Source organism: Folsomia candida, unplaced genomic scaffold (genome assembly GCF_002217175.1).
Source record: "Folsomia candida strain VU population unplaced genomic scaffold, ASM221717v1 Fcan01_Sc002, whole genome shotgun sequence".
In the NCBI taxonomy this organism is placed as follows: domain Eukaryota; kingdom Metazoa; phylum Arthropoda; class Collembola; order Entomobryomorpha; family Isotomidae; genus Folsomia; species Folsomia candida.
The window spans coordinates 13,043,528-13,066,345 of record NW_019091194.1 but is presented as its reverse complement, the minus strand read 5'-3'; the positions used below and the strand labels follow the sequence as shown (position 1 = coordinate 13,066,345).

At 37.4% G+C, this 22,818-nt stretch overlaps 1 protein-coding gene and 2 non-coding genes across 4 annotated transcripts in view; 2 read left to right on the top strand and 1 right to left on the bottom strand.

Moving 5' to 3' along the window:
• LOC110844859 overlaps window positions 1-21,628 on the top strand; it is an 81,367-nt gene extending 59,739 nt beyond the window's left edge. The window contains exons 19-24 of one of the 2 annotated variants that reach the window (XR_004833998.1): window positions 12,068-12,373; window positions 13,499-13,551; window positions 13,824-14,076; window positions 17,100-17,293; window positions 17,599-18,916; window positions 19,028-21,628. Coding sequence is in view for 1 of the 2 variants with exons in the window: in XM_035847911.1 (XP_035703804.1) it covers window positions 12,068-12,373; window positions 13,499-13,551; window positions 13,824-14,076; window positions 17,100-17,293; window positions 17,599-17,745 (953 nt within the window). In the remaining variant the exon portion in view is untranslated. Of the gene's footprint in view, window positions 1-12,067; window positions 12,374-13,498; window positions 13,552-13,823; window positions 14,077-17,099; window positions 17,294-17,598 lie in introns of both variants that reach the window. The other variant, XM_035847911.1, reaches the window with a different exon arrangement.
• Trnar-acg lies at window positions 2,657-2,729 on the bottom strand. The gene has a single exon. It is a non-coding gene; the product is annotated as a tRNA-Arg (tRNA).
• Window positions 9,920-9,992, top strand: Trnar-acg. The gene has a single exon. It is a non-coding gene; the product is annotated as a tRNA-Arg (tRNA).
• Window positions 21,629-22,818: the final 1,190 nt, after the last annotated feature.

Genomic DNA, 22,818 nt, shown 5'->3' with positions numbered 1-22,818 from the left:
CCCCCGTCGCACCTAGGAAACCAGGGGAGACATAAAAACACGTTGCTCCCTGTGATTCGCATCTCTGTCAAAATGTACATGTAGGTGGAAATGCGTATTTATTTATATATAGACATACACATATTGAGGATGCGTAAAAACAGCCAAATAATTGCATATTTGAGAAAACATTCCATCCCACCTATCTACCTAAATAGATACATACATACAAGCGGTCTATTACTGTGGTGGATTTCAGTTAAATAACTTTTCCCCGTACATCAAATCAAATCAAATCAAACCAACTAATTCTGGCATGGGAAGCCATCTTACTTGTTGTTCCTTGCATATAACAACTTTCTAAATACATTTGATGCCAAGAGTAGTTTTGCTACATAGAACTACTTTGAGAAGACATCCTAACCACCAATACCAAACTGGTAATCCCTGAATTGTGTTGCATTATTATTTGTTAGTTGAATTTCAGTCGAATTGACAGAGTACAAATATGACACGAAGTTAGGGCGCGTAAAAAGTTCTGGGGAAAGTACATTGTCTGACGCACAAAAAGTTGAATGTGACGATGATGAGTGCTGAATGGAATCTGGTGGTGCACTGGAAGTGATATTATTATTACATTTAAATCCGTACACCATGAAAGGGAATGATCCTGCGTATGTACAGGAGAGAGGAGATTATTACGAAAGAGCGAGGGGGCTGACGTCGTCAACTTAACTCGGCTCAATGATAGCTCGTGCAGCTCATGTAATGATGAGAGAAAGTATTGTCACATAGTTCGGGTGCTAGAGCCAGCTTCATCTCTCTCATCGTTACATATGCAGCACTAGCGGGTCTTTCTGCATTTATTGAAAATGTTATATATTCACTCAATCCTCATAAAATTCTCACTGTCACAACCTTCTTAAAATTTCAATTTGAGCGGTACTGAATCACATTCCATGGAAAATCGGGTTTATAATTCGTTGGTTTCAAAAGATCGAATCAGAGATGTGGTAAACGAGAATTTAACTAAAAGCCACCACGAAAGAAGGTGAACCATTACGAGATGAGTTACATTTGCACCTTTTCATTCATGTCTATATATTCTCTCCATTATTTCATTTTTATGACGCTTATAAGGTTTTTCACGGAGCTCGTAAAGATGAAATAAAATGGTGAAAGGAATAGAAAAGCTTTCTCTTACCTAAGAGGGCAAATTCAGCATTCCTGATTCTACACGCTCCCTTAATCACTTATGTAGATAAAGACTTTTGTCATTTATGTATCTCGCCATCGTCGACTTGTTCTTTCATCATTTATAGAATCCGAAGGTGTGACAAAAAATGTATGTGGGTATCTATGCATGCATGCATTTCCGTATCTGGATGCACATGCTTATTAAATTTCTACAATGTGTAGCTGCTATAGAACAGAGTATATATGCATATATATGATAAAGTATTCTTCGACTTTACTATAAAAATGAAAACATTTTCCTGCATGCCATATCCTTTTGGTAATCAAATCAATTGAAAGCATTAGTGGTACGTATTTAGTGCCAATGCGCCGTATGCTGCCTTAAATGAAGGATTGATTTTTTTTCTACGCCAGAACTACACATGTGAGACTGGATGTGTAACAAATAATTCGTGGTTTTAAACATATAGCCTAAGAGTTGAGCGAGAAATTAAAGCCAATCTGTAACTTCGTTTATATACACATAATAATGCGTAAATTTTCATGACAACACGAATTTGATGCTAAAATTGCCACCTGCCCCTAACTTTCACATTTATTAAGGGGTGAAAGCCCTTTATAAGATCGTTATGTCCGTCTGTCCGTAGCTCCGATAACTTTTGAACGAGAAGACATAGAGACTTGAAATTTTGAACGTAAACTCCTAACGTTAAGAGACACGTCGAGTTCAAAGATGGGCACTGTAGGTCACACCCTGAAGGGTAAAAAATGGTAAAAAAGGTCACCAATGATAAATCCGAAACATGTCAATTTGAAGTGAAATTTAACCCAGAATTCAATGGGGACCTCCATTTTGACCTCAGAGGTCACGAACGGCCACTTGAAGGTCACAAAAGGTCATCAACTGTTCAATTTGATACATATGACATAAATGTCGCAAACGTGTCACTTTTAACAGATTTTCAAAAACAATATTATATTCGCTTTGAAGCATGACATACTGCTTTCACCCCTTGGTTACATGCGTTTCAATGGTTTATTTGTAGTTAGAATTTAAAGGCCGACTATCAACTTAATTGAAAAAACCGTCCTATCATAGTACATATTAGGAAACATAATAAAAAGCCTATAGTCATACTCATGACAGCGATTTATCTCGCTTCACAACTCATGTAGCAAATAATTTGCGAAATAAAAACATGACTAAAAATAACAAATTACTCACTACCGATTTTAAGTTTTTGCCGCTAATACAACTCAACCCAACCTTAACCATACATTTAATTGCTTACAAAAAATCATGTAATCGATTCCTAAAAATGTAGGAATCATTCCAAAAATTAGTCAAAGCCCCTTTATGGATCCTTAGCGGCCGTAAAATGTGTACAATCATATATACACACATACTAGTCCTGTTTGCAGCCAAAAAGTGCAAAAAAAGTTCCGAAAATGTTAAAAAATAAGTTACAAAAGTAAAGTACGACCTTGCCAGGATTCGAACCTGGAATCTTTTGATCCGTAGTCAAACGCGTTATCCGTTGCGCCACAAGGCCATGTGTTGTTAGACTCTGGTTTACAGCATGTACTAGCTTCACAATAGCAACTGCACATCATTTAAAACAAACATAACTTTTCTCTTGCTTATCTTGTCATGACACGTGACGGAGAGAATAAAAGTGACCAATTGTCGATGAAATTGTCTTGTAGCTGGACAATCTGACCTGTGTCAACACTGAAATATAACCGGATACTAATTTTGTGGAACAAACATGTATAAATTTTGTATGCATGTCAATTAGAGGTGAGCTGGATCGCCATTCTTTGAGACCGACCCGTCCAAATTCACCCCAATGCTACATATTATTTATTTACAACAGTTTATTAAGTAGCGCAAGCTACTTTATGCGATGACTTAGTTAGTCTGTCTGTCCGTCTGTCAGCACGATAAATAGAGAACCGATTGAGATAATCGAAATCGGTTTGCGGTATCATACATACGACCCTACGGGGAGGATTCTGTAAACTTTTGGGGTTAACCGGACCACACCTACCGGGGCGCCAGGGGGTGTGATCGGGGCAAAATGAGATTTTTACAAAAATTGAATCTATCGATGAAATAGAGTTATATTTTGTGTTCCCCCGTTGTGCCACACCCCCTGGGCGCCAAAGGGTGTGGTTGGGGCAAAATGAGATTTTTATGAAAATTGGATCTAACATGCAGGACATGTAAAACAGTAAGATTAATTAATTAGTTCAGATTGATTGATTAATTAAGATTGATAAAACAGTAAAACGTGTAAGATGCACGATTTTTCAGAGTGGCTAGATATAAATGAGGAAATTTTAATTATTGAATTATTTTTAAATAATTCAGATTCGGCAATCTATATTTTCTTCATTTTGTATCGCATTCTCAGCATTATTGCCCTACTTGTGTACCCTGCGTTGCCGCAGTTTATTTAGAATACAATAAGATCAAATCTAATTACGCCACAAGGAATTATATTGTTAACATTTGGTTTACAGCATATGCGACTTGTATTTAGTATGGGTATCCTCTATATAGTATATTATGTGATAATATTTAACGCGAGTACCACTGGCAACGAAACGTATAGGCAAAGCTACATACGGTATTGGTATGTACAGTTGAACTATACCAATGCTTGTTTGTACAATTTGTTGGATTTTCTCAGGTGAAATGAGATGGGAAAGGACACAACTTGCTATGGCTACATTTAGATTTACTATTAGCATCGCGCTCCATACCTCTATCTTTGTTTGAACAAAGGGACAAAACTGAACATGGCTTAAATATAGATGTTACGCAGAACGAAGTTTCACTCCGTTTAGATCAGTGGTCATTAAAACTTGGTTTTCCATTTGCCTTTCCTGTCCGCTAAAATTTAAAGAAAATTTCCTATCTCGTTTTTACTGTAAAAATGAATCATCAGCACAGTTCTGTCCGATAGGATTTTTGTCCTTGTGCTTGTGATTTCTGTGGATAGTTCCGCGTTAAGGTCACAGGTTGGAATTCAAGCTCGAAATTCTGAAGGGTTAAGTGACAATGAAATAGTAACATATAACAGCGAGACCTGTACTCCGAAAATTTCGAACGCTCTTACTGTTCGCGTATCAACGATATAGACATATGGGAATTGTGTAAATGTATTCTCGAAGACAAATTGCGGTGGTGTGATTAAGCGTTTGCAGGCCGCCAACAAAATGCATTCATCCTTCTCAACAGAAGCGTATCACTTGATTCGAAACGATTTCGTTCAAACCAATTTTCGTATTCTGTCTGTTGGCCCCTGTTTCGAAAAATGTGACGCTAGAAATTGGCAGGATGATGCAAAGGCGAATCTGACCGTCGAACTGTTCCAGCATCCACTCTTCAAAAGAGGTATCGATTTATAACACCAGTGACATGGAAAAAAGGGCAGAGCTACTAAATCTTGGACATAGATGTACATAACGCTGTTAACTTGCAAATGTAGCTATAGGTCAAATTTATCTACTTACCTATTTTCATCCCTTTCGTACGCCCAAAGTTGGGTGCGACGTTGCCACGTTCTGTTTCACTCTCTCTTTCCCTTCCTCCCTAACCTTGTCAGTGGACAATGGCAACCATGCATTTTACACCGCAGGATAAATATGCCCATATCCAAGTATGCCTACACTTTTCCCTTCTTTATATGTATATACTACTCATGTTGCACGGCGAACGAATTATTAAAAGTACATGCTGATTACTTGCAAGAATAGAAGCAAAAAGGATTCAAATCTGATTGCAAAAAAATTTGTTGATGAAGCTTGTGTTCATATTAATAGAATACTCATACTTTTCAAATCATTGGTTGTGCCTCTGTTCTCCCAAAAGTTTAGCACAGTAAAAAGTCTTTGGTATATGTAAACCTTAAGAGGAGTTCCTCCTTGGCATTCTCCAGTGCAACACGTATCTCTCTCTCGCTCTGCATCTGGATCTCCTTCCATCTGGGTCGCGGGTGTACCAGGGCCACTTAAGTGTGTCCTAAGGCCCCTACGCCACGTGAGCCTCGTCCACTCACACCCCCCACCTGCGTGCCTAGTGACACCCCCTGCCACACCCGTCCCAGCAACGACAAGCTGAGCCATCAGGCGAAGATGGATCTCGTCGGACCCTGTGCACTGGAGGATCTACGCCTTGGAGGACTCCCCCAGGTGAGACCTTTGAGTGTTATATTGGGGTGGTGAGCATGTGGGGGTGGCCAACTGAAGAGTGGGTGTGCGCGGTGCTGGTGGGGGCGGCTGGGGTAGGTCTACGGGGTTCCCATGACCTGGTCATGTGCTGCGGTGGGAGGGGTTAGTTTGTGGGGTGTTTCATGGCCCCTTTATGGGGTCACTTAGGCCGAACCCTGATGGGTCATTGGTTAGTTTGTGGTCCATGGACGCTCCGCTCCAGCCCAGAACCCGTCGTGTCCCCGCCAGCACGTCGCCTACTCATTTGGATGTCACCATTTTTCCCCATATGTAAATCGCCTATAATCTCTGTCACTCTTTGGTTGAGCCTGGGTTTTTCAGGTAGTCAGGGCCGAATGGTGATCTGGGCATCCTTCCCAAATCAGGTAGAAGTTTTCCAGACCGACCACCACAGTCTGGTTTTCCCTCTACTCCCCTGACTACTATCTCAATTATTATAATCAAAAAATTTGACTAACTATGTAATTATGACTTGCAAGAGCTACTGGCTATTTATGCAATAAAGATACATACATACATACATACATACATATGTAAACCTTAAAATAAACATTCATCGTTTTCTTAGATCCATGCATTTAGTTTGAACGAACAAAAAAACTCGCATAAATTGTACACAATGCAAACGAAGGAATGTTTCTTGTCAATAAAAACCAAACTAAATAGACCCTGTATTTTTTTTAGTTTCTGACCTTTTCGCCTAATTAGGTTGTATTCTCCGCTTAGTATGCAGAAAATCTTATATGTTCATGTCTATATCCCGTGTCAATGAACCTACTCAATGTTCTTGATTACTGTACCCTCCAGTGCCCAAACAGCATGGTTTCACCGGTGACAAGAAATATGTGCGTACTTCTTTTGTCTCTTGGATCAACCTGCCTTCTTGTTAGGCACTGTTCTTCAACTCACTTTTGTAAACTACGCCACATTTGCGCACTGAAAATACATGCCATTGACCCCTCTGCTTCTCTTGAATCCTTCCGCATAATACCTTGAACACCACGTAGTCGATGGTCACATGCAAATTCTATGCATGTAAAAGCATGTAAAACCCATTGTACTTCAAACATGCGCTTTATACGTTTTATCAAACCTTGCCTACTTGGCGCATCTTTTATCCACAATGCATTTATTCTCGCATATACATATGTGTTCATACATGTAAATGTATGTGTCTTGTCATACAACATCATATATCAGGGTTTGCAAATTTGAAAATAAAATGTGAACTTGTGCAGCGCAACATTCCTGGGTGGAAACAAACGTTATAGAGATACAAAAACATGATTTCATACGTAATTAATTTTTACACAACAGCATTGTGCTCTATCGAAATCGATGATCTATCCCCACTTATGATTCAATGTCGTCGGATGAAGAGGAGAATAAAATAACTAGTAACTATTTATGCATATGTCATGAAATTTATGTAACTAAAGCGGTGATGATTAACCTTTGGCAGCAGAAAGTTATTACAGGTTGACTTGTATGAGCTACTTTCCAACAACAGTAACTTCAAGTGCTGTGCTTCATGATTCTTCATCACCATCAGTTTTTGCTGCTATTTTTCACACCCGTGCCAGCAAATGCAGAACTACATACAAACCAAAACAAATGGAAAACCAGATTACCATATTGTATGGATAATTACTTCTCATACAGCTTTTCTTAATCCTGTATCATTGTGAGTTTACGTACAGGAATAAATCTTTTTTGCCTACTGTCTTATATGTACACCTGTAATCTATGTATGTATGTAATCTTGTATGTACCAGGCTTTAAACCATGGTCGGGCATTCGCCTATCTCGCAATGTTTCTTGCCCGGGCACAGGATACCACTGCCCGACCAAGGTTTATTCTCTGGTATGTACAATGCTTAAATTATGAATATGATGATTTGCAATTTTTTCTACTCTCTAAGCCTAAATACTTGATCGAGTATTTCGGTTGTGTGGCTACAAATGGATAGAGCATTTTTATAATTTGGGCAAACATCTTCAATTTCTGAAAAATTAGAACTGAAATCAGAACGCACCAAATTAAGCCTACGAATTTGCTCCAACATTGACATCAAACGAAATTGGGGCAAAATGCAAGTAAGTTAAATAATCTTGATTTCAGTTTTTAATGTATTCAGCAACTTTGCAGCCACATAAACATTTCTGTGTATAATATGTCACCAAATGTTATTAGGTATTTACGAGACACACAAAGAAAACCGCAATTGAGTGACAATGATATGGTAATTTTTGTCAACAGAACTATTTTCAAAAGATTAAAGGAAAGTAAGTGCCACATTTTTTATGACAACGATACAATCCTTATCTTGAGCCAAATTTAACTTTAAATAAAAGTAACGGTTATGCCTTCATTAATACAAAATGATTGCAACTCATTGCTTACTCAATTCCTAATTATTTTTCCCGGCATACTTTTTCCCTTCATTCCCTTCATTCCAAATACTTACTCATCTTACTTTCTGAATAGTTGAAGTGAATAATTTTATCGTAATAAATTTTACAAGAAGCGGTAATTTTAACCGTTGGCAAAAGGTTTCGCATTAGAAATATACTAACGACGATACCGATTGGCTCTCTTAAATAATTTTCTGAACCAAATTCATGCTTAAATAGATTCCAGGAACAAGCATATTGGCAAGTGTTCTTTACGCCTCAGGTATAGAACTAAATATTAATTGGAATGATTTTTCTCTTAACGTGAACAGTATCATAAGTGAACCGTTTGAAACTGTATTTTCAATGACATTTTAGTATGGGATGAATAAGTGTCCCTCTCCTACGGCTGGGGTTGAATTGCCTGATTCATGATTTTTAGATACATAAAACTCCATTTAGTAGGTCTGCTCATCTACTCAATGGACATTAACTTATTTAGTTTAATCACCCTAAGTGACTTCCTGGCGGCCTGATTGATTTTTTTTGTTTTTTTTCCTTGTAGAAATGGATTTAGAGCTCCGACGGGAATTTCTACTTCTACTAGACTCGCGTGAGTTGTTAGAACCCGCGAATGAAGGAGTGGAACGTGTCGATCTCGCTGTTCTACTCATTCGTCGGTCCTGGCAAAATCTCATTATGTAGTTGCGGGAAACAATTATACTGTTCAGTTTGTGACGGGGGATTGAATTGTTGCTGAAAAGTCAGGCTTTCGTAGAGTAATAAAATTAAAATTTAATGGTTAGGGCTTACCATCCCTTTCCACTGAACCTTGTAAAGAATCGTGTCGTTCTCCCATTTTAAATCTACAATGTCTTCTACCTCATAATCTTCTTCTGAAACACCTGGGCGGGCGACTTAAGAGTGAATGAACTGTGCCCTCCACTAGTCAGGTAGCCTAACGAAAATGTGAAAACCTTAACCAAAAGTGAAGAGCAGGCATCACTGAAGGGCAACATGTATATATACATACATATGTGAGTCTTAAAGTTAGTAAGACAATTGAATGTTCTATATATATATATTCCTACTTCTAAGTAATGAAGGGGTTGAAAATATTCCTTATAAGATCAGGCATAGAATCGTGCAAGCAAAGATACTCAGTATTAACTAGTAATATGATAAAACTACACAAATTGTCCAGTATCCTTAAATACCTGCTGTCAATCAGGTACGCAACTGGTTGGACTTGGGTTGTATTTATAATATTTATTATTTTCTTATTATTCATTTATTTATTATTTGTTTATTTTATTATTTATAGTTTATAGTTTATAGTTATTATTTATTTATTTATTTACTATTTATTTATTTATTATTTATTTGTTATTTATTATTTATTATTTTTTTCCGAAATGACTAGACTCCTCCCTTGTTAGATATGCTCAGTTGTTTGACATTTTATATAATATGAGTATGGACATGATTTACTTATCGAGGCCAGCGACCATTGAGAAACGGTTCGACTGCAGGTTCTAATAGTAAAACAAGAATAGACAGGGTAATATGACGCGTCATTATTATTATTAGGATATACATAGTTGGCGCCCCGGTAGGTGTGGTCCGGTTAACCCCAAAAGTTTACAGAATCCTCCCCGTAGGGTCGTATGTATGATACCGCAAACCGATTTCGATTATCTCAATCGGTTCTCTATTTATCGTGCTGACAGACGGACAGACAGACTAACTAAGTCATCGCATAAAGTAGCTTGCGCTACTTAATAAACTGTTGTAAATAAATAATATGTAGCATTGGGGTGAATTTGGACGGGTCGGTCTCAAAGAATGGCGATCCAGCTCACCTCTAATTGACATGCATACAAAATTTATACATGTTTGTTCCACAAAATTAGTATCCGGTTATATTTCAGTGTTGACACAGGTCAGATTGTCCAGCTACAAGACAATTTCATCGACAATTGGTCACTTTTATTCTCTCCGTCACGTGTCATGACAAGATAAGCAAGAGAAAAGTTATGTTTGTTTTAAATGATGTGCAGTTGCTATTGTGAAGCTAGTACATGCTGTAAACCAGAGTCTAACAACACATGGCCTTGTGGCGCAACGGATAACGCGTTTGACTACGGATCAAAAGATTCCAGGTTCGAATCCTGGCAAGGTCGTACTTTACTTTTGTAACTTATTTTTTAACATTTTCGGAACTTTTTTTGCACTTTTTGGCTGCAAACAGGACTAGTATGTGTGTATATATGATTGTACACATTTTACGGCCGCTAAGGATCCATAAAGGGGCTTTGACTAATTTTTGGAATGATTCCTACATTTTTAGGAATCGATTACATGATTTTTTGTAAGCAATTAAATGTATGGTTAAGGTTGGGTTGAGTTGTATTAGCGGCAAAAACTTAAAATCGGTAGTGAGTAATTTGTTATTTTTAGTCATGTTTTTATTTCGCAAATTATTTGCTACATGAGTTGTGAAGCGAGATAAATCGCTGTCATGAGTATGACTATAGGCTTTTTATTATGTTTCCTAATATGTACTATGATAGGACGGTTTTTTCAATTAAGTTGATAGTCGGCCTTTAAATTCTAACTACAAATAAACCATTGAAACGCATGTAACCAAGGGGTGAAAGCAGTATGTCATGCTTCAAAGCGAATATAATATTGTTTTTGAAAATCTGTTAAAAGTGACACGTTTGCGACATTTATGTCATATGTATCAAATTGAACAGTTGATGACCTTTTGTGACCTTCAAGTGGCCGTTCGTGACCTCTGAGGTCAAAATGGAGGTCCCCATTGAATTCTGGGTTAAATTTCACTTCAAATTGACATGTTTCGGATTTATCATTGGTGACCTTTTTTACCATTTTTTACCCTTCAGGGTGTGACCTACAGTGCCCATCTTTGAACTCGACGTGTCTCTTAACGTTAGGAGTTTACGTTCAAAATTTCAAGTCTCTATGTCTTCTCGTTCAAAAGTTATCGGAGCTACGGACAGACGGACATAACGATCTTATAAAGGGCTTTCACCCCTTAATAAATGTGAAAGTTAGGGGCAGGTGGCAATTTTAGCATCAAATTCGTGTTGTCATGAAAATTTACGCATTATTATGTGTATATAAACGAAGTTACAGATTGGCTTTAATTTCTCGCTCAACTCTTAGGCTATATGTTTAAAACCACGAATTATTTGTTACACATCCAGTCTCACATGTGTAGTTCTGGCGTAGAAAAAAAATCAATCCTTCATTTAAGGCAGCATACGGCGCATTGGCACTAAATACGTACCACTAATGCTTTCAATTGATTTGATTACCAAAAGGATATGGCATGCAGGAAAATGTTTTCATTTTTATAGTAAAGTCGAAGAATACTTTATCATATATATGCATATATACTCTGTTCTATAGCAGCTACACATTGTAGAAATTTAATAAGCATGTGCATCCAGATACGGAAATGCATGCATGCATAGATACCCACATACATTTTTTGTCACACCTTCGGATTCTATAAATGATGAAAGAACAAGTCGACGATGGCGAGATACATAAATGACAAAAGTCTTTATCTACATAAGTGATTAAGGGAGCGTGTAGAAACTTTTTATTTTATTGGAAAACTAAAGAACCTTTGAGGTTCTTAAATTTATTAATGTAGTAATATGTAAATAATAATGACAATAATGTAATAATGTTTAAATAATGTATAATGCCATCCTCAAGGTGTTCTTGTGTGCATATTTTGCATTTGTAATTTGTTGATTTTGTTAAATATTTTAACATACAAATGAAAATGCAAAAATGAAAATGCAAAAATGCACTGATTTTGCTTTTACTCGAAATTTGGTTAGGAACAAAATTTGCGTAATAATGTGCTATATAAATTTTAATTGAATTTAAATATTGGGTTAATATATGCATGACATGCATAAATATGACGTGTATAAATATTTATTGCAAGAGTATCGTGTATACGGATGTGTACACTTTAAGAAATCCAAAGTGGCAAGTTGGGACTACTTGTGTGGTTAATAGTGATAACGGTCGCCACCTTGACCTGCGACCTGTGTTTATTTACCAGTCACAAGATATCATTACTTCGGTTCAGTAGAGTAACAGTCTTGTCACAGTGTCACAGCCCGCTTATATTCTTTTTTGAGTACTATAATTAGTGTGGATTTTGTGTCATCTCATGTCTTAAAATAAAAGTGAGAATTTATTTTTGCAGATACGCCTCAACCTGTGGAAAACTGCAGCATTATAAATCGGACGAGCACATCTGTGGAAATTACATGTGAGCCAGGATTTGACGGAGGACTCCCACAGTCATTTTACCTCGAAGCTTTCCAAGCTGCACCTGCAGATCGTCGTGGACTCTATTTTAATATTTCGTCATCCAGTCCAACTTTCTCTCTAAGTGGATTAGATCCTGATGGAACCTTTCACTTTAAAATTTATTCCGTCAACAGGAAGGGCAGAAGTTCACCTTCGATCATGGACAACATTGCACTAAACTATCCATCAATGCAATCTGGTAAGGATAGCAGTTCTGGCTCCAAATTTTTATAAATTATTTGTTATGTATTAAGCATGATGTGGTCCGAATTACAAGATTCGAGTCATCAGTTTGGCTTGGTGTGCCTGGTCTCTCATTCTACGAGTCTATGTGGGCAAAATGATCACAGTTACTTCCATTTAATGACGACAGGAAGGAAATATGGCACTTGGCTTTTCTCCTCTCGTGTTGCATGAAGCAATTTGCTGGGAAACGAGATTCCAGTGGTTCGGGTTGTAACAAAAATTAGGAGATATAGTGACAAACTCCACCATAGCATACAACAAAAAATTATGACCAACCTTGCACCAAAATAACTTTCACACTAGATTTGCTAATATTGAATACTTTAAATAAATATTCCACATTCAGCAGAATGTAACCCTTTGTTAGACCAATATTAGGAATAGTCTAAGCTTGATACTAGGTAAAAAAAAATGAACAAAGGAGACCGGACTAATGGAACGGTGTTTAACTTGTTCGTTCTGTTTTTTTTATTTTCCATGTTAGCAAGTGCCTAGTTTTTTGTATCCACTTGGATTCCTAATGACTCGCGAGTAACTGAATCGATAGGATTGGCACAACCTTTGAAGACGACCACCTGGAAATTTCCATCCGACCGAACCACAAACTAGCCAAATGTTCAGCCAATAGTTCTGTAGGATTTTGTGGATGATAGTAAATGAGAAGAGCATTATTTCCAGCCTCCGGGTTACTAGTTTGTGTTTTTACTCGTTACAATATATGTATCCAGGAAGCTGCAAGTTTCCAAAGTCTATTGATTTCAAAGTGGTGGTTAATGGACAAGGGGCTCGTGAAAATGTTGCATGAATAAAGATTATTACTGAGCGCATGAAACGTGTTATTAATAACACGGCAAGCTAAATAGCGTTTGGACGCAATTCAATTAAGCCTCCTACAGATACGTCGGGTGCATGTCGGATATTATGACCACGTATTAATAAATGTCGTTTTTATACACACGAGTCATGGCGACACAAAATTCAAAAATGAGCTAATATGTGTACATGTGTACGCTCGCTTATCCTTTTGAAAATACAATTTTCTTACATGGTTGTAAAGTATACGTACATTTATTTTCAGCAAAAGTTCGAGATTTGGAGAAAACCACAATTGCCATCATCATCGGTGCCTCCGTAAGTTTAAATTTTTCTTGCTGATACCTTTCCTGTGGTTTCCTCTAATATTCCAGAAATTAAATTGTAGTTAAACCACGCTCAGCCAAACAAAGGCTAAGCTAAAGACGAGCTTTAATGTTTTGCATAGTGATCTTACAAATAATAATTAAACTTCCTAAAATAAAAATAGAATTTTTGAAATTAGCTTCTAATCGCAACAAATTAGAGGCGAGTAAAATGAAGAAATCAGTTGTCCGAGGTTGCTTTGAACATTAAATTTGGTTTTTCAGTCGGCGGTCTGCCTCTCGGTGGTCTCCCTAATTATTTTCATAGTGCACCGAATCAAGAATCCCATTAATGCTCCAGAGTTGGAAAAGTCGTACAGCCGAGAGTTTCGACCATCGCGTCGATCTTCCACAAACGATGAGCTCTACCACCACAATTCTAAAAAGCCAACCAACACAATTGATATTCCTTTTCCTGCAACAAATGAAAATGACTTGGATGAAGAGGATCCAGATTTAATACCATCAACAAGAAACGGTAACCGGCTTTTGTTTAACACGTACATACATTATGCGTTTCGCCACATATTGTAACTACAAGAAAAATTTTACTATCGTAGAGTTACTCAGATTTGCTTGATTTTTTGCGTACATAAAGACCCCTGAGTTGTGTTGCTACATTCTCGAACAATTTGTGTTCAGCATACTTTAATAGGAGACAAAAATCACTTTTCACAAAATTGTTAAGGCTCTGTACCAGTAATTCACCAAGGTATTCAAGTACCCTTACTACCCAAATTTCTTGGGACTGAAGCGTGATAGCATGTTTTGGAAAAAAGTCGTTGGTGGTAAATTTATCAACATATTTTTTAATGAAAATATGATGCCACCTAGTACCACTAACTTTGCGAAAAAAATAAAACTGCCATTAATGTTTCAAAAATTTCAAAAGACGTTCACAATTTTTGGGGTAGTTATACTTTCATAATTCTTGTTCATAACGGTGGAGAATAGTGTGGCGCAGCTGGTATAATGGGTCATAGATCCAGAAAAATGGTGGTCGACAGTTTTTCTTGCAGAAAACTTTCCACTGACCCAATTACGCTCTCTTCTTTTAAAAATAGTAAAATTTTGGAAGTGTTTTGGAGTCTCTCAATGATTAATCCACCTCGGCTATAGTGTTGACCACAACTTCTAATTCAAAATTTCGTGCAAAATACGCTAATACAGACAGGAACGTCTTTTGAAAAGTTGCATCCGGCTAGTTGTCAGGTAGTATATAAGATTTATGTATTGAAAAAAAACTCGAATTTTCGAAGTTTGAAACTTTGAATTCATCAAAATATTGGTATTCAGAAGGTAATCCGAAGGTAAAAAGCAAGTTTGCGTATAGTTCTTATTTATTTCTCATTCACTTTTGACCTATTAATTTTTCCAAATTTACTTCCCCCATTTTTCCAGGGGGAGGGGGAGAGGTTTCATATAATTTTAAAATTAATTGGGTAACTAAGGTCAAAAATATATTTGGGTGTTTAAAGTTGGTACAGAGCCTTAAAACATTTTAGAAATTGTATTTTCTAAGGAGCGTAGAAAAAAATATCCTTGAACTCAGGGGTGCCCATGCAGTGCCTACAATAAAGTAAATCTGAGTAACTCCAGTAAAATTTTGCCGAACGGTATGCATCAATGTTTGAAAATTATTTCCGACTGGTTAAAGTAGACAAAAACTAGAAGTAGAGACATGTCACATCAGATGCATATTATGTAGCACTAGTTCTCAAATTATTCCAAAAATTTCCTTTGGTATCAAAACAGCCGAAACTTTCTTTGCAAAGTAGAACGCAAACTGTGTAATTAAAATGAGGAAGACCAGTAGTTTGACTTTTGGGACGACAAAGTTGGGCTGATCGCTCAACTCTTTTGTGCTGCATTCTACATGGGTTACCACCAGCAGGGGAATTTGAACGAAAGTAGCAGTTTGTACTTTTGTTCAAATTGTAATTATGGTCAGCCGGAATTTAAAAATGAAAGATTAATATTACGCAGGAATGTATGCGACAAAACGAGATGAGTAGGTAGGATACATACATAATTGAGATTTCTCATCTCATTATTTCTCACTAGAAAGCCAACATATAAATATAAGGCACTTGCAATTTGGTCATGTGTAAAATTCTAATAAAAAATCAATGAGCAATTCATTTTCTTTTCCCTTTAGAACGTGATTATCCCCAGAGTCCTGTAACTTTTCGTGATTAAACAAATTCAGCAGAGCGTTTGGTTGTATGTATGTCGGCTGTCGAGGTGTATATTATCCAAGCTGATCAACGTAACAATGGATGAAGCAAACATGTTATAGGGATATATTCAGGGAAATTTAATGACGTAAAATTATACGCTTTATCTCCCAAAGAGAGACAGTAATTAGCCAAGTTTTTCCGCAACATTTCTTTTCAGCTTCCGTCGTCTATTCTGACTAAGACGTCTTTTATTCTCCACATGATATTCTCTCTCTTTCTCTTATCCACTTTCACGTTCCCCATTACTTTCGCCAACTTCTGCCACCATGAGGGAAAGAATACGCCTTTGTCAGTCAGGGATTATCTTTTCTCTTTTCTCTCTCTACTCTTGGGTTATTATTCAACCTTTTTCCCTGACACTGCAACTTTCACTACGGAGTACTAGTCTATAGTGCATATGTGCTTTCATTATGCATCAGTTAGATATTAACTCGTATTCAATGAGTGGTAGGAATATATGTAAGTGTACATGCAATTGCGAGTATTTCTTTAAACTTGAATGTTCTTTGCCCTCTGCAAATGATAATTAATTATTCCAAAGTGAAAGTGAAGGAAGGGATTTAACCCACCAAACAAACCAAAAAGAGTAAACAGTTTAGAGTCACATTATGTTTTCTTCTGTAAAAGTAACCTTCCAATTTAAGATGGAGGGAAGAAAGTATAGAAAGATGTTGATAATCCCTTTCAAACTAAAAGTTAATGCAAAGAGCAAGCTGTTAGTGTTGATGAGTCAATTTTGAAAATACGAGTCGCGTTTGTAATCCTTTTCAATTAATAATTTTTTGAATGACTCGAAGGACACTATATTTTCTTCGTTTTAAAAGGTGCAGTGTACATATGCAGTGTACGCATATGTGACTAGACAGGGAAGTTGTGTAGTGTGTAAAACTGAGGAGTTGTATATATGTATGTACATACATACGTGTTGTGAAATCAATGTCAGAGAACCAAATACATTAGGGAAACATTAAGGATCTGCTGTAACCACACCACTTTCACTTGTATGAACACATTGTGTAGTAAGACGCACACAGTGCACAAGGTTTGTGAAAAGAAATATTGGTTTTGCGTCTCTCATTTGTATTGATGGTTAATGTGCACGGTATGTTGGGTAGCGGTTGCATGCAATATGTAACTTAAATCTGTATGCTGGCCCGAGGGATTGACAGGATCGTCGTAATGATCTCGTATTAATGCTTATGAAGCAGGTTGACCCTCGTGTCGAATCCCTCGATGATGATGATGGTTTGTTCATTTGCAGTGAAAACGGGCATGGGGAAGACTTACTCGCGTCTGAGTAATGGAGAAATTAATCAACGTTATGGGGTCGGATTCGTTGAAAAAATTCCTTTGAGGACTGTAGACCCCGATGTACCATTAACAATGGAACAACACTCAGGCTTGTCTAATTACGCCACGTTTAGGACCAACAAACCCAATGGGTATGGACTACAGGTAAATTTAACTGCTTTCTTTGCAACCTTTATGCTCCATTAGGTGCTTTACCTACCCTGACTGCCTCCATTTGCTTCCGACTTTATCTTTCCTGGTCGTCGTCGTTGCATTTGTGGAATTTTAACGAGTACTTGCGTTGGCGTTTCCCGTGTCAATGAACGACCTGCTGTCAAAGAAGAGAAAAGACGTTAATATTTTGGATATTTGTAACACAAAGCGCGTACTTGGTCCGATGAGGAATCACGCTATATTTATTTTTATGTGGGTGGTGAATGAATCTCGATTTTTTATGTCTGAAATTCCAGCACACAAGACAAGGACCACCCACCCGACCAATAGTGAGCAGCTCGGGCAGTTTTCATGGGAAACCTTCATCCGTCGTTGTCAATATTGATACCAGATTAATAGGCCAACAGTTAGCTTCGAATCAACTTCCAGAGAGCTGTGTTTAGCCAGGGAGAGAATTTGAATGGATTGTGAGTGCATTTATCACAGTCATTGCCAACACGGTCCAGTGACTAAATATCTCTCCCATGGATAGCTACGAAGACTCTTCAACCTGTAACTACATATAATTTCGTCCTGCCACCACCACGAGGCAGCCGACAAAAGGAGAAAGAAGTCTTTCTCAGCTCCCTCGTAGTAGTTACATGACAACACATTCTTTGCCTTCCGGATTCTCTCAAGAACTTTCTCTCATGACTCTGTGGCTCAACTCCACATGCAGATTCCTCGACTCCTCCGTCGGCTTCCTTCCTTCCTTTCACCAACTGATGATTGGATTTTTGGTACAAGTTACTCAAATTAATCATGTCACCAAGAACACGCCCAATATTTGGATTACAGAATGTGCGTTGTGTGTTAACAATGGAACGAAGCTTCAACTTCCAGTCGACTTCTCCGTCATCATGTTGGTCTTCTCAACTTGTGTAGCGCTTTACAACACGTACTCTAGTGTCGTATGTATACATGACGATGAGCTGACAAACACGTACTTGAAATCTTAAATAAATTCGCCATTGTGACAAAATATAAAATGTTCTCGGGATGTGTGAGATTCAAAAATATAGTTCAAAGCTTCAACACCTCACACGTGCGTGTCAAAGTGACTTGATACAAATCATAATAATAATACTAAAAATTATTACCTTCTTCATATTAATTCTCACAAGTTGATGCTACCAAATATATCAAATGAGATACGCATTAAGAAGTAACATCACCAGATGAAACCGCACTACCACATCTACCCAACCTTCTTAGCTGGTTGTGTGGAAACATAACCGTAATCATACAATTTTACGGTATGACTACCATTACACAATTCAACGTGGGTGTGTGAGCCCGCAGTACAAATCTGATGGAAACCAGGCTCGGTTCTCACTAAAGTATGACTGACGGAAACCGTGAGAGGAAATGAAACGAGGGAAAGGAGCGCAAAACTGACAAAAGTGGTTACTTTGCAGCGGCGTGGTTTCAAAAGTATGAGCTGTGTTCGCTCTTCATGCAAACTATATTAAACAATTACCTCCAGTGCAGTATCATCATCCATCTACTTCCACCTTGACAAAAGTGTAACGTTAACTGCATATTACATATTGTGTGCATCTGCTCCATTATCAGGTAGATTAATTGCATGCAGGACGACATGCTTTGTCTCATTAATTTAGCACTATCTGAATCTTTTGTGAATTATGATGCGAATTATGATGATCCGTTCCATTGTCATGGCAGCAATTTCCCAGCCCAACTGTAGACGACCGTCACAAGGTGCACAGCACAAGAAGGAATACAAGTTTGCATTAAAGCAATCGAGTAAATGTGACATGGCAGGCTAAATTCAACTTTAGCAAAACACTTCCTCTTTCCAGTCGTGAGCTATCCTATGCTTGAAGCAATCCAACCAATTAAATCAAGTTTCTACCTCTCTCTGTGGACTTGAAGTTTAACGGTTTGAGTCTAAAAGTGTGACTGAATGTGTGGTGCATTGTTTCCTAATTCTAATGGATTTAAGCCCATCCCACCACCGAACAAGACTGTGAAATCTACATTATGACAGAAGCAACAACGACACATTTCTGCATCTTTTAATAAGAAGATTAATTCTGCTGAACTCGTATATTTATGGTGTTAAACTTTCCACTCAATTTCTTATCCAGCACCCTTTACGGCATTTAAATTTGGCTAACTGCGTAAATTACAACGAGACATTTTATGGGACCTCGACCCACTTGTATATACATAAATAAATAAATAGATTGTAATAATTATTGAAATTAAAAGTAATGCTAGCATAATGAGTAGCAGAGTTGCGAATGCTGTTTGAGATGGCAGACTACATTTTCATGTTTTACTACGATCCCTTAAGTTGAGGTTGTGATATGGTCGAATGAGCTTGTCTAGTTGCGTCTTGTACAATTTATTCTGCTGCTGCCGCAGTTATTGGGATAGGCTCTGACCATTTTTGTGTTGATTCTTCAAGTATTTAACATTCTGCAGAAAGGAATTGAAGATGGCCATTTCGATCCCACTGTTATTGCTGTACTTACACTTATCTCTATCTTAATGCATTACACACCATTTCCATCCTTGCTAAGAAAACCAACATCGCGAGAAGGAGAAACTCTGCTGCATAGGGCTGCTGCTGATGTAGATGAGATTTCTCTTCACATTTGCCATTCCGATTCGATTGAGATTTGGATTGAGATGCCCTTTCATGGGCGATGGCCACATTTCACATCCAAATCATCTGCCCTCACTACGACACGCGGAACCCCAGGAATCTCCTCGAATCCAACCTCTTATCTCCTGGATGGATGGGCAAATGTTGCTGTTATTGCTGTGAGTAAAACTAAACCTGGTTCAAAGTTCACATCCATGTACAGTAAAACGAGTGAGGAGAACCATTTCGAAATGCCCGTGTCTCGGATTTGAAACCAAACCACCGTAACTAACCAACCAACCACTCTCCCCAACAATACCTCGGAAGACGCTTGAACACTTAAACTTTCCCCATGCGAAACCATTTACATGCTGCCTCCGCCCAGATAAAAATAAACGAAGGGTGTTGAATGACTCGTCTTTTTTTAGAAATTGAGTCCATCGTCGTTCCTAAGAGTGACCAAGAATGTGTGGCATTGTCATCTGCAGGCAGTAGCAGGATCAAATTCACCACCCAGCAAGAGTGCTTCGTGTGTCTAATCATTATTATCAACATTCTGCTTTCCATGTGTTCCTACATGTAATGCGTTTAGAATGACGATAATCAATTCCTTCCCAATCGTCATGAGGTGCGATAGAGAACTTAAATGGCGCAGAAATGTGAATCTATTTGGTGTAATGAGTCCCCTTAATAGAACATAATATGAGTGTTTTTTGTTTCTTTTTGGTGCGTGCGCGTACGTTTGTAAGCAAGTGTAAAAGTTAAAAAAAAAGAAAAGAAAAATGAATATGCTACATAAATAAGGGTGAACAGAAATTAATGTACTGTGTGCTAATACGGTTTGTATTTATATATAATAATATATGTAATAGAGATGGGGAAAGTCAAGAATATACAGCATAAAAATAAACTATGAGATATCATGACTGAAAATACAAATGACAACTGTATTACTATTATGACAACCTTGCCTAAAAGTAGAAGAAAAGAAAAATGAAATTGAATGTATTTAATTTGTTGAAATCTACAATATTTTATGTACACACATACTCATAAAGTGACAAAACTGAATTGAAAACTGGATAGATTGCTAAAGTAAGAGCGTGAATTTACTGTGCGATCCTTTTCCCTTCTTGGCAGGAAATAGTTGAAAAAGTTTTGACAATTTCCTCTCTCAAATTATTATCCCATGTTGCACACTCGAGTTCTCTTCTATCACGAGGGAACATTACTCAAAGTACTTTGCAGGATTGGAGTGAAAGTTGTGAAAGTGAGAACAAGATGGGTTGTGTATCATCATTGACTATTAATGATTTGGAATGATTTTACCATACAAAGTGAGTGAGAATCGTGCACAATGGTTTGGAATGATCACAATGTAAAATTCTAGATTACAAATTGTACAAAGTGAATGGCGTGGTTTACATATAATAATTTACATGTGTAGCTATTTAAGTATGTCTATAAATCGGTATATACTCGTGGTAAATAGTTGGAGTTGTACCATTTTTAACACTTACATTGATTAGTTCCTACTATAAAAGATAGATATACATACGATTGAATTATGGTAAATGGCGCCCATTTAATCATGTCGTGCATATTGTGCATATATTATACTGTCAACTGTCTACTTAATAAAATAATAAAATATTTCTGAAACAAATTACGAATCGAAAGACACGATAATTGAATTAATAATTGCGCAATTTGCGAATGAAGTTCACGTCTGAACGAGATACATTTAGGAGGACATATAATTGGTCAATCTTGTCACACAGAAGCGGCAATATTTTCCTAAAAGGTTGAGGTATTTTCAAAATAATCCACTTCATTTTATTATAACTATTTTGGTACTTATTCAAACTAGACGTTGCAGGGAATAACTGCGATATAGAAGATCTATATTTACATAATATTAAACGTACGGATTTTTTTTTCGTGAGAAACTCTTTGTGGCAGTGGTTGACCTGCGGCAATGGTTTTCTTGGGATGCCGAGCATTAGCCAAAAGAGCTAATGCGGATACATTATTATTTCCTTGTCGACCAAAATGAAAAGTAAAAGAGAAAGCACCGGCGAAGGAGCTAAATCCAGTTGCACAGTAATCATAGGAACCCACCACATTCCACCCATTCATTTTGCTTTGAAGTTTTGCTTCTTCTTCTGCCAGAATTGTTATATCCAATTTTATCTACCGAGCCAGAAGGTGATCCAATTTACTTTCACTTAAAAGGAAACGTATCTGCTTATTCCATTAGCGGACGACCTTTTAAACAGTTTGAATTCAACCAACTTTGAAAGTTTCCATTTCATAACAACCCAAGATTTAATGGAATTAAATCCGCTTTTTGTTTATATATACAGGAATATAATTGTTTTACATTTTTGCAACAACTTCTCCCAGTTTTGTGACAAAAAGTTTCGATAGCAATTTTCGACTTTGCGAATGCAGTTTGTGTCAACATTTTAGTTTGTGGCGTGGCATGATGCTGCACAAAAAAAGCAATCTGGAAGAAATAACATCCTTTTTTGTTCCCGGAAAATAGTTTTGTCTACAGATGCATTCTTCTCTCCTATTTCTCATACAGTAATTTGTAGGTCAGGCAAAAATCAATTTCTATTCCTTGGAACCATGCATGTACGCAAGGAAGGTGCGTGATCAACAAAATTTTATCGTCAACTTTCCCATCCAATCTACCCGAAGATCATCCAGCCCATAATGTACGTCTCGTCGGCCTGCTGGTGCTTGATCTTTCTAGGCCCGCCCTAAAGACGTCCAACGCTGAATATTGGGCAAATTGGATTTCCAAGCCTTGTAAGTACTAATCGTTATTCAGTTGCATCCCCCTCATCTTAAGAGT